The sequence below is a fragment of the Kogia breviceps genome, chromosome 2 (genome assembly GCF_026419965.1).
Source record: "Kogia breviceps isolate mKogBre1 chromosome 2, mKogBre1 haplotype 1, whole genome shotgun sequence".
In the NCBI taxonomy this organism is placed as follows: domain Eukaryota; kingdom Metazoa; phylum Chordata; class Mammalia; order Artiodactyla; family Physeteridae; genus Kogia; species Kogia breviceps.
The window spans coordinates 154,202,324-154,215,786 of record NC_081311.1 but is presented as its reverse complement, the minus strand read 5'-3'; the positions used below and the strand labels follow the sequence as shown (position 1 = coordinate 154,215,786).

Below are 13,463 nucleotides of genomic sequence, written 5' to 3'. Positions count from 1 at the left end.
GAACCTTATGTATTAATTTTTTGTAATAAAATTTGAAACTTCCCTAGTAAAATTCATTGCTTTTGTTTGTTTGGCCTCACTGCACGGATTGTAGGATTTTAGTTCCCTGACCAGGGATTGAACCCAGGCTCTCAGCAATGAAAGCTCCAAGTCCTAACCACTGGACTGCCAGGGAACTCCCAAAGTTCATTGTTTTTAGAAATATATGTGCCTTTAATATCAAACTCAGTTAGTTTATGGGTCCCAAATTTTCATAGTACCTGAGTCAGGAAACTATCACCCATGGGGTAAACCTGGCTTGTCACCTATTTTTGACAAGCCTGCAAAGTAAGAATGGTTTTATAAGTTTTTAATCACTGGAAAAAAATGATGTTTTGGGGTGTAAAAATGTAAAAAACCCTCAAATTTTACTTTTCATAAATATTCATTGAATTCCAGCCACATTCACTCATTCATATATTGTTTATGGTTGCTTTTGTGCTAGCAAGGCATAATGAAATAGTTTTGACAGAGACCATTATGCCCTGCAAAAGTATGATGTTTACTATCTAGCCCTTCACATAAAAGGTTTGCCAGCCTCTGTACAACAGAAACAGAGTCAACAACCTGAGAACTCATTCCCATGCCTTATGGATTAAGAGGTATTCTTCAGAATCAAAAGCTCGTTACTTATAGAAATTTAAGCTACTACAAATTTTATCAGGTAATATGCATTTTTTTCCCACTAAGTTATCTAAACAGTCACAAAGTTTCATTTAACACATGACATAACAGAAGCTTTTCGGGATTAAGGTTTTTCCTAGAACTTAAATTAATCAATAATTTAAACCACTTTTTCCATAATTTTGACAGCTTCAAGAATTCTGAACTTTATGCTTCTTTCTCGAGTTGGAGAAAATTGGAAATCTCCTTTATCATTAAAAACCTTGTATCAGAGAGTACATTACTCTTATATGTTAAATCTTTAATTAGAGACGTATGTGAACCAGAATGCCTTAAAATCAGAGTGCATTTCAGCTGCTAAAGATTTGCTTATTTCCTTATCAACTTTTGAAAACATGGATGAAAACTTTGATAAAAAACATTTTACACTAAAATCTTCTGTTATGTTAAAAGGCAACCTAAAAGTATGTGATTTCTGAAGCTGGGGAGCATCAGTGGTTTGTTTGGACGACATCTGTAAGGATACTTTCAATACCACTGTCAATTTATGCACACTAGAAGAATTAGTTCTCCTGAAAATTGTTTTGATCTGGACCACCAGTCATTTCTCATCAACTATCATTTTTGAAAAGGTCTACATCTATAGGGTACATCACTTTGTATAATCTTTGAGATCAAACAATTTATAAGAGATTATTATAAATAGACTACATTACTGAGTAGCTTCATCATCACTGGAATGTAAAAATTCTTTATAATTACATTTTTTCCCTCTGGAGCTATCTGTCATAACCTCACTGACTAACTTTATTAAAGGAAATCCAATTTTGTGAAACAAAATTTTCTCAGATGTTTCTGCTTTAGCACTGGCTACTGTCAAGAAGATTATAGATAAAAGGTACCACATTCTCTAAAAAGGTATGAGTCAGCATTAGGGTAGATAGTGATGATGACTGAAATTCTTTACTGTTTGGTCCACCTTTTTTATCTTTTAAACAAGACTTTTAGAATCCAGAGGCAAAGATGCTGAACGAAGTTGGATCCATGTCACAAAGTAGCAAGTTAACTGATTTTGAAAAAATAGATAGCACTAACTATCCATCTTGTTAAGTTTTCCTCAGTGCTTTTTATGTTCTTACAAACAGAATCTTTATATTCATATAAGGTATCTATATAAAGGATTTAATAACTTTATTGACAACAATTTGTGTATTGATGGTATTTTATCCACAAAAGGTACCTTGTCATAAAACGGATTTTTAGTCACGGGGTAATTTTATGTATAATATTTTCTGCACAATAATTCTTTACTTTTTTTTCCCCTCTCCCTGTTGTGGCCTCTCCCGTTGCGGAGTACAGACTCCAGACGCGCAGGGTCAGCGGCCATGGCTCACGGGCCCAGCCGCTCCGCGGCATGTGGGATCTTCCCGGACCAGGGCACGAACCCGTGTCCCCTGCATCGGCAGGCGGACTCTCAACCACTGCACCACCAGGGAAGTCCCAATTCTTTACTTCTTGATGGTGCTTTATCCATAGTTGGATCTTTTTGGGAGGTGTTTTATAAACGGATGAAATTTTATCTGCAGGTGGTATACTTTTATTTGAACATCCAAATACATCTTTTATAGTGAACCAGTCAGTTTCATAGCTGTGTCATAGAATTAAGCTTGAGTTTCATCTCAGTTTGCTAACTATTTTGGTGAACATACCCTCTAAAAATTTAACAGGAAAAATTCAAGTTCATTTTCTGATGGGTAATGAGGGCTAACTGGTTTACTAGGTACACTTTTTGTCTCTTTATCTCCATGGCATGTATGTATTGAATAATACTAGCACTCAGCATCTTCTTATACCAAAATGCTTATCAAAAGCATTATCAAAACTTTCTCTCACCCAGGTCTCTAATATACGTCTCTTGCTTTTAATATTTTGCTCAGCATTACAAGAATCATCTTACAGGACACTATGTTATGTTTTAAAAAACATTTTATTTTCTAAGGGAAGTAAGCATAGTTATATCAGGTATAGAAACTTCAGTGCTTGTCCCGGTGAGGTGGTGAGGAAGATTTGGAAATATTGGTGTTAGTTCGAGAAAACACCTTTGACAGAGCTGAAGATAACTTTGCCAGCATTTTAGATCCTTGTTTAGGAATACTAGGCTCGGGAGTTTCTGTGGACAAAGCAAAAAATGTAGTATAGATATTTATTAGACATTCTAGTTGAGGCAGCTATACTATACAATTGATGATTTAGAATTCAAAAACTGACATTTCTAGAATAATTTATGGGATTAAAAAAGAAAGATTTTTTTGATTTGATTCTTCCAACACTCCTGTGAAGGAAACAGGAAAAATATCTCCATTTTTGTATATGAATCTTGGCGAGGTCAGAAACCTTGCCTAAGGTCACATGAGGAGTGGCCAAGCTTGGACAGGGAACAGCTTTCTGACTCTCATGGCATTATTATATGCTATACTCTGATACTTCGTTAATCAGGTGTACAAAGAATACCTTTCTTTTTCTAGCCGAAAAACCTCTGAAAAAGTCTGATGAGCTAAACTCACAAGGGAAAATAACTTTCAGTGCTATACAGTGAAGGTGTCTATTTCAGAGTGCTCACTTGAAAACAGGAGTGCATTAAAACTGCTATAATTTCTCACCACTTCGGGTAAAATTTTAGTTGACTAACTTCAAGTGGTTTTTTTTGTCATGTGACAGAACACTGTATAGATAATAAAAATTTCTATTTGGATTCATTTTTCTATACCACTTCTTCAGGGCATGGACTCTCAGAATATCATAATATAATTTAACAAAATGAATATTTTACATGTAAAGAGAAGTAAATATGTACTTTTCTGAAACTTTATGATAGGATGTGATAGGACATGAAAACACACATGACAGTAAAAGCCCATCTTTTCTTAATTCCAGTACATGCCAAAGTTCATGACTATACCTCTTGCAGTTACCTAGATTTGTCTTTTCTAGCAAAGTAATCTTCTATTGTTAAAGCTAAGATAGCCAACAGCAGATTTAAAACTAAGAAAGCCAACAGAATAAAGAATAAAAATGTATGTTTAGGCTTTTACTGTGCTATAAAAAGGAAAAAGCCAAAATCTACAGCAGATAAGACAAAAGCATGAATGAAAGAGAATGATGTATATCCTGAAAAGGCAAGATAAAAATTTTACTAACACAACTGAGGCATTGATACAAGGCTTCTGAAATTCTCGCAGGAGAGGTAAGAGTTAATGTTCTGAAAACTTGGTGGTCTTGTTAAAATGCAGATTCTTGGGCATCATTACTCCAAGATGCTAACTTAGCTAGCTAGAGAGGGTCCATTGTTAAAAAGTATTCTGGGTGGTTCCAGTATAAAGCAGTTCCTAGAAACACAATGAAGACTCTGCGCAAATCCACATTCACTATTAGATGACTGGTGGGTTGCTGGTGTCCTAGGTTAATAGCATCATTCCCAGAGAGAATAGTGAACCCTTGTGTTTATCAGTTAATAGCTCTTTTCACAGTAAAACTTTAAGCTATCTTTGTCATTGAGGACATAATTCTGGGATGCAATGGCAACTATATGGAACCACAATGTAGAGGGAAGAAAGAATGTTGGGTCAGAGTCAGAAGATATGTTTTTGAGCCCTAAAAGCTCTCCATTTGTTGGCTGTATAACCTCAGACAGTTATTTAACTCCATTTTCTCATTTGTAAATTAGGGCTCTAAGACTTGCAGAGGGAATATAATATGGTGTAGGAGATATGAACAAGTTTGGTTTGGTCCATAAAGTGTTTTGCATTACTTGATAAAACTTGAAAGTTAGGATTTTTCAGATATAACTTCCATTTCCAGTTTCTTTTGAAAAATGCTAGGACCTGAATTAGAAGGCCTAGCAACAATCCAGCATGCCAATGACTGGACCTGAGTAACAGCTCCCTTCTTTAAATGGTGCATGCCATCTCCAGTGGACCACAGACCCCTGCTCAAAATACTGCTATTGTTTGTTACCTACCTAGCTCCTGTGAACATTTGATTATGTGAACTGTGGTCATGTTGAATGAGCTTAGGCTTTGAAGACGGGCAGATCTGTATTTGAATCCCAGCTCTGCAGCTTACTAGCTTGGGGTGACCTTGAGTAACCTCCTCTCACTTTCTCTTTAGTAAAATGAAGATAGCTGATACCTATTCAACGTTAGTTCCGTTACCTATTACTCCTTTGGTTTAAGAATTGCATAGTAAACTGCAAATGGAAATAATATCTTACTATTTATATTTTTATATATAGCAATCTCATATTGATAATACATGTCAATACTGCAAGGAAGAAACTACCCATTCTAGGAGTAATGTTAAAAGGATAGTGTGTGTGTGTGTGTGTGTGTATATATATATATATATATATATATATATATATATATATATATATATATATATATATTTTTTTTTTTTTTTGGCATTATGCAGGCCTCTCACTGTTGTGGCCTCTCCCGCTGTGGAGCACAGGCTCCGGATGTGCAGGCTCAGCGGCCATGGCTCACGGGCCTAGCCACTCCGCGGCATGTGGGATCCTCCCGGACCGGGGCACGAACCCGTGTCCCCTGCATTGGCAGGAGGACTTCTCAACCACTGCACCACCAGGGAAGCCCAGGATAGTATATTTTGTACCTGAAATGACTTCTTTTGAGGAATTCACACTACCAAGAATATTCTTGTTTCCTTCAAATATGGTGATAAACTGCCAAGACAAAATAAAGTATTGACTCGATCTTTTGTTGGATACTACACACTAGAGATACCTAGAAATCCTCGAGATATAGCATAATCATTACAGCATTTTATATAATTTCTGTGTTCTGCAGTCACAAATAATTATTCTCTGAGACTTAGACTCATACTTTTTGCCAATTGTGATGGCTAGGATTGACCCTTATCATAGATATGGGCCTTGGCTACCAAATGATGATTAAAGGTTCAGGCATGTTAAAAGTGACAAAAAATTTCAGCTCTGTCTCTACCCCCTCCCCTTTTGGATAAATTGGAATGAGAAGTAAGTTATAAATTCTTTTCTGATAATAGAGATAAGAGAAGGAAAATGGATGTTTACTATATAAGCCCAATTTCCTTTTATGGAAATTTTAGCAATTTTGGAATCTAGAGAAGTAAAGTGGGTGTGTGGAGCTAGGGCAGGGAACATGGCTCAGGTACCGGTTTTACTCTGTAGGTCTTTATCATATCTTTGAATGCAAAGGGAGCAATTGTCCCAGAAAGGCATAAAATAGCCTGGGACAGGTACCTGGGTTTCACTGTAACTATTCTATAATGCTAACAATTTAAAAAGTAAAAGTCAATGAAGTAAGGCTAAATACATGTAACATAAAATGTACTGTATATAGATTATGTAAAGACTACCAGATATTAATGAGTTTTACCACAATTCCTCCAAAAGGACTTGAGGTAGTTTATGTATTGAAGTATTTTGAATAGGATGCCTGAAGAAAAAAATGGAGCAGAGACTACCTAAAGAATTTATTCTCAGTATTGGCTTCACAGTAGAGTTATCTGTGGAAAATTTTTTAAAAATATGAATACCTGGGTCCCATACCACCACTGGAATTGAAATCCTTGAGGGTGGGGCAGATATTGATATTGAAAAAAATCATGGCTCTAATTTGTGAGAATTAGAGTTGATAATCCCTAATCTATAAGTAGGGAGCAGATGCTCCCTACTTATGAGATGAGTAATATACTTAAGTTCTGCTAAGAACTTCTAGCGTTGCATTAGATTCAGGGGTATTTGCTACTGCTTCATGGAACATTGTTAAAATCACTTAAGGTTTTTGTCTGAAAATTTCAAAATCTTGGCTATGTTGGAGTTGGCATCTCTTGTCCTTTCCCTTGAAAGTGGTAGACATTGTCTTAGTTCTTTGTATGTTAAGTAATATTGGATTGTATCCTGAGCATTTTAAACAATTTATGTGATTCTAAGAACTGTTAAAATCCTTTGTAGAAGGTTGATTTTTTTAAAGTATGTAATTAACCCATTAAGTTTCAGACTACACATCCTACTCTGCCTTCTATGGCTGTGGTTCCAATGTAAGTTCAGTTTTCAAAGTCTCGGTGGTATTTTTTCGTGTATACCACTATTAAGTCTGTAGTTCAAGTTCTCATAGCCTTTTGTCTATAGAACTTCAGGTCAGTTCCTGGCATGCACATCTCAGGAGACAATTTATAAACAGATTTGGAGGGATTCCTTTTTTGATATCCCTCCTCTCTTTGATTTCTTTTAGTGTCTCTGACTCTCAGCAGTCCCCTTTTCTGGTTCTATGCCTAGAATGCTGTGTGCTTCTAGCCTTCCTGTGTGCTGTCTCACACATCCCATGACTATATCCATGTCTGGGATAAATTAACAAGAGAAAGCAGAGAAAAAAGTAGCACATTTCCCCCTAATGTTCTTCAGGTTACTGGAGCCTTTTTCCTAATTCCTCTGGTCAGAAGGATTTTCTTTCAGTCTTAAGTGCCTCACAGCCTTTGCTGCCATTGTTGTGTAGCTTCATGGCTGAAACTTACCTTGTGGCAGGAGCAGAAGAGGGGGGAAGAAGTGGGCTTCCCTATTTTCCATTTCATAGGAACTTCCTAATTCTGGTAAGAGAGCAGTGGATTCTCTTGGAGCTTTCTTATTTTCCATTCCCTCTATATAATTACAGGATTTGAACTGCCCTGGGTCTATGCTAGGAGATGTGAGAGGAAAAAACCCAGGAAACTTGTAATGGTATTATTTTTTGTTTTGATTTCCCTCCTCAAACTCCTGCTATTATTTACTTTTGAGAACCCTCAGTAGTTGTCCAAAGTTTTTAGTTTTAATCAGTGAGAGATACAGGTGGAATGTGCTTACTCCACCTTACTCAGAACTGGACTGAATAACAGCTTTAGTTATAGTTTTACTATGGAAAAAGCAGTAAGCAAGGAAAAGGGCAAGAACCAAAAGGGTCCAGATTAGCCTGCAATTCACTTTGGCACAAGGAATGGACTGTCATCAGACTAGAGATTGTCTCCCCTTTAGTGCCATATGATTTTACTTGGAAAATATGGCTTAAGTGCAGCCTGAGGTTATCAAATAGATGTTTATGTTCAAAAATGAAGATTAGGTTGAGTGAGGAACTAACCCAGCATCTTTAGATATGTGGCAAAAGTTATCTTAAGTATGGGTTGTAAGATATGGTTCTGAAAATTACTCTGATAATGAGAAGTGACTGGATAATCGATGGACTGTAATATCATGGGGGTGGGGAGATTTGTTTAAAAATGGGATTAAATTGAGCCAAGAAACAAACAAAACAGAAGAGGATTTGTAGCTTGAGCACTCATTGGAAGCTTTCTAAAAAGGATTAGCAAAGAGGACACTTTCTGAGTTTACACTGGAGAACAACTGGGCCTTTTGGAAAACTGCCTTTAGACAGTCAGTCCTTAGGAATACAAAGAAATAGATGGAATCAGCAATTATTTCTTATAAACTACTCTCTTCCATTTTTGCTTGTATTTCCTCTCTGCCTCCACCAAGTCCCTCACTTGGGTCTACCTGCCCTAGGCAGGGCCAAGTGACTCACTCCCTCTAGGATTTCCTCCAGAGACTGCAGTAACAGAGCTAAGGAATGTAATTGCAATTAGGTGCTAGGGAGGAACAGTGGCTTATCCTGTGCACTTAAGCAAGGAATGATAACTTAACCCTAAGGTGAGAATTAATAGATTTCTTGGGTACCACCAACAAGTCTCAACCAGGAGGAGAGATCTGAGCATGAAGAAATTGCAAATAGGGGAATGCTTCCTGATGCCTCTCAAATAGCACCACGTAGTTCCTGGTTTGACCTTGAAAATTGGGCTATGTTCACCTGGACTCCATGTATTCTAATTAGAGGATATTGAAAAATATTTACCTTAACATTGTTTGAATTTTCTGGCCTTTGTTCCCGAGAACTTGCTGTAGAGGGGAGAAAAATAGTATTTTTTCTGAGGCATAAATAGTGTTGACACAAATCTGATCTTGTTTTTCACCAAAAAGTCATAGAATTTAGGCTGATAGAAGAAATTATTATTATTTTTAGTGTACAGACAATGTGAACAAAACTGAAATAGGTGGGATCGCTAGAATTCTGTGGCATATCTTAGCCCTTCTTTTAGAAATTATGAAAGATGAAGTGTGATGTGGTAGGAAAGGCAGATTCTGTAACTTAGTAGGTATACATCTATACATGGCCACTCAGTCTCTACGGGCCTATTTATTTTACATGTAAAATGAGAAGTTACCCTGTAGGTGATTCCTAAGGGCCTTTCTAGCTTTAACACTCTTTGATTCTACATAGCTAATTAAAAGCAGATAATTGGAACAAAGAAGAAGGTGCTAGTCTTATGAAATACTCTGAGTGAAAATCAGGAGAATTTTGAGGCAATACCAAGAAGAAACCTTGTGGAGTTGCACAGAACTAAAAGTTACCTAAATTTCAGGGGAGGTCAAGACACCAGTAGAATTCAACCCAAGGAGGTAGAAATGGTACTGTGAGATAAGTTTCATAAAGACCCCAGCTAACATGTTAGGGAGTCAGAAAACCCGAGTTTGAGTCTTGGCTTCACTACTTAGAGCTGTGTGAATATTGGCAAATTTAATCTAACTTTTCTCCCAGTTTCCTCCTATGTAGAATGTGAATAAGACTATCTTCCTGCCTGTCTCTCAAGAGGACTCAATGAGATATCTCATATGTAAAAAGTATGCATTTTATAGACATGCAATCATCAAGAGTCAACACATGTGATTACTCTCTGAATTACCCTTTGAGTCAATGTAGGTTCTGGAAAAAAATAGTAAAACCTCAATTAACTCAATTAACTCATCTGACTTATCTGAGAAAATTGGTAAAATTTCATTGTTGGTTGATAATATTTCTAAAGTGTCTGACTCTATACTGCATATAGCTGAACTGACTTTTGCTTTTAAATGACTGAGGACATTTGGGTTCACTACCAGGACTATTATTCCAAACACCAGTTTTTATGTTTCCAGATTAGATGGCTATCAACTTTCCAGGATATACTAGGAATTTGTTTTGATGAAGTGTCACAGAAAAATTCCTGCTAATTCAGGATCTAACATAATTAGATTTATTTGAGATTTTCTCCCATATTCTATATAAAACTATAAACTCAAATTAGGAATGTATGTGTTCAACCCTAAGCTTGTCACTGAACTCCAGACTGAAATATCCTATTACTTATGTGATACCTCAACTTAAATATCTAATATCTAATACCTTAACATAACAAAACAGAATTATTGTGCACCCTCCTTAGATTCCAATAGTCTCTCCTATTTTACTAACTGCCTCCTCCTACTATATGCCTGTTTTAGGCTCTTGGGAATATAGCTGTGATCTTCATGGAGCTTACATTCTGGAGGGAGGTAGTGAAAAACAATTAATTAAAACATACAGTCTGGCATATAGTAATAAATGCTAGGGAGAAAAATAGCAAAGAAGTGGAATATGTAGTGCCATCTTGAGAATGAGGTTACAATTTCAAAAAGTGGTCAAAGAAGATGTCACTGAGAAGGTGACATTGGAGCAAAGTTCTGAATGTGAGGAATGAGCAATGTAGATACAGAGGGAAGAGCACTGCATGAGGATCAGCAAGTGCAAAGTCCCTGAATCCCTGGAATATTTGAGGAACAGCAAGAAGGTCAGTGAGGCCTGAGCAGAGTGAGCCAGAAAGAGAAACAGAGGAGGAGGTTAGAGAGGTAATAGGAATTTGGAGTGATGTCCAGATGATGTAAGGTTTTGCAAGCCATTGTAAGTTCTTTGGCTTTTGTTCCAGATGAGATGGGAAATACTTATACCTGGTATTATCTTTGATGCCCTGCCTCAAGTTACAATGTAAATTCTTTGAGATCAAGGACTTTGTCAGTTTTGTTCACACATGGGATTTTAGAACACAAAGAAGGTGCTCAGTAAAATCTTTGAATGAATGAATAAATAAACGATTGAATTGGACAGCTGCAATATTACTGAAGGATATAAGAATTAAGCTGGATCATTGCAACAAAGTTGGAAAAAACAAAACACTGAATTTAGGGTCAGGAGCATTGGGATCTAGACTGTGTTCTGCCTCTGACTCAAAGTAATCTTGGACATTTTCTCACCTTGAGCTTGAGTTTCCTCATGTAAACAATGAGGGGTGTTATAGTAAGTGATTTCTGTCTAACTCTAGCAGTCTAGGATTCCATAATACAGGAATCATACAGTGATTATTTTGACCCCTGGTTATGGTACATTTATAGAATTTTGGCATGCTTACTGTTACTCTATGAATCCCATCTTAATAAAAATGATTTCCATTTCCAAGTTGAGAGAATATGTTTCTTAAGTAACAACCTGAGTGAGTTGTATGTTTGAAATAGCCAGGGTAAACCTGTGGTTCAAATGTCAAGGTCACTTTATAGTAAACGTGACACTCAATTTTGGGCATGCTACCATTGATAGAACCACATTAATCTTCTGAGGTTTCAACAGAGTGCCAAACAGTCCTCACACAAATGTTCTAAGCAGTCAGTACAATTATAGATTAAAACAACAACAACAAAGTGAGGTCCACAGTAGCCATATTTAAATGTAAGCAAATAAATTTAGTTTTAAAGCCTTTTTTGGGGTACATTTTGAAAGGGTTAAGCACAAATGAAGGATAACTTCTCAAAGAAATTGTTAAATCCTAGTATCATGGGTTCTGGTTCAGCTAGAAACTATCATATGATATACCCTGATTTTGTAAATATTTCTCACAGGAGTATGGTAAATATAAATTCATATCATCATACCATATTCTTGACCAAAATCATTAATAAGACAAACTAGCTGACTTATTTTAACACCTGCGTGATGTAGTACTGGATCATTTCCAGAAGTAGATACGCTCATGGGAAAAAAAAATGTATCAACTTCAGGTTTGATAACTAAAAAAACTGTTCAAAGCAGTAGAGTGTCCTTTTGAATATTTTCTACTTTAAATCAAAAATACAAAAATCCAACCTGCCATAATTTTAGTACTTTTATCTGCCATACAATCTTCAGTCTCACTGAAACAAAAGAAAAAATATATTTAATTTTTTTGTGTATTTAATGAATCAAGAAATTACTGGTTAAGTAAAAGAACAATCTGTCAGTCATTCTTCATATGGAAGTAAACATGGAAGAGTGTATCACTGAGTTTCCAAATTGAATGCAAATTATTTCTAAATTGATTCTTTTTTCCCAACTTTAAAAATTTTGGTTAAATACACATAACATAAAATTTACCATCTTAACCATATTTCAGTGTACAGTTCTATGCTTGAGTACATTCACATTATTGTGCAACCATCACCACCATTCGTCTATAGAGCTTTTTCATTTTCCCCAATTGAAACTCTGTACTCCTAAATACTAACACCGCATATTCCTCTCTCTCCATCCCCTGGAACCAATCTTCTACCTTCTGCCTCTGTGATTTGACTACCTAGATATCTCATAAGTGGAATCATGTAATATTTGTCATTTTGAGACTGACTTATTCACTTAGCGTAATGTCTTCAAGGTGACATATAGCATGTGTCAGGATGTCCTTCCTTTCTAAAACTGAATAATATTCTACTGAATGTATGTACCATATTTTGTTTTTCCATTCATCCATCAATGGACTCTTGTGCTGCTTCCATGATTTGGCTGTTGTGAATAATGATGCTATGAATATGAGTGTAAAAATATCTGCTTGAGTCCCCATTTTCAATTCTTTGGGGTATATACCCAGAAGTAGAATTACTGGATCATATGGTTACTCTATATATTTAACTTTTTAGAGAAACTCTCACACTGTTTTCCATAGTGACTGCACCATTTTAAATTCCCAGCAGCATTGTACAAGGGTTCCAGTTTCTTCATTCTTGCCAACGTGTTATTTTCTGAAAAATTTTTTGATAATAGCTATCCTAATGGGTGTGCAGTAGCATCTCATTATGGTTTTGACTTGCATTTCCCTAATGATTAGTGATGTTGAGGATCTTTTCGCATGCTTATTGCCCATTTGTACATCCTCTTTGTAGAAGTATCTATTCAAGTCCCTTGCCCAATTTTTAATCAGGTTGTTTGTTTTTTTGCTGTTGTTGAGTTATAGGAGTTCTTTATATATTCTGTATAGTAATCCCTTATCAGACATATGACTTGCAAATATTTTCTCCCATTCTATGTGCTGACTTTTCACTCTGTCCTTTGAAACACAAAAGTTTTAAATTTTGATTAAGACTTATCTAATTTTTCTTTTACTTGCTTATGCTTTTAATATCATACCCAAAAAACTATTGTCAAATCCAGTGTCATGGGGCTTTCCCCCTATGTTTTCTTATAAGAGTTCTATAGTTTTATGTAGGTCTTTGATCCATTTTGAATTAGTTTTTATACACAGTATAAGGTAAGGGTCTAACTTCATTTTTGTTTGTGTGTGGTTATCTAGTTTTCCCAACACTGTTTGTTGAAAAGACTGTTTTTTCTCCATTGGGTGGTCTTGGCATGCTTATCAAAAATTATTTGACCATATATTAAGGATTTGTTTCTGGGCTCTTTATTCTATTTCATTGGTCTACATAACTGTCTTCATGTCAGCACCACACTGTTTTGATTACCATAGCTCTGTAGTAAGTTTTGAAATCAGGAAGTCCAAGTATGTTCTTCCTTTTCAAGATTGTTTTGGCTGTTAAGAGTCCTTTGAGATACTATATAAATTCT

General features: G+C 36.0%; 1 protein-coding gene across 1 annotated transcript in view; it reads right to left on the bottom strand.

Moving 5' to 3' along the window:
- Window positions 1-2,696: 2,696 nt before the first annotated feature.
- FSIP2 (fibrous sheath interacting protein 2) overlaps window positions 2,697-13,463 on the bottom strand; it is a 123,136-nt gene continuing 112,369 nt past the window's right edge. Inside the window, exons 21-24 of the mRNA XM_059055228.1 lie at window positions 11,736-11,782; window positions 8,601-8,644; window positions 5,335-5,404; window positions 2,697-2,833 (exon numbers count right to left, since the gene is read on the bottom strand). Of these exons, the coding sequence (XP_058911211.1) occupies window positions 2,697-2,833; window positions 5,335-5,404; window positions 8,601-8,644; window positions 11,736-11,782 (298 nt within the window). The remainder of the gene's footprint in view (window positions 2,834-5,334; window positions 5,405-8,600; window positions 8,645-11,735; window positions 11,783-13,463) is intronic.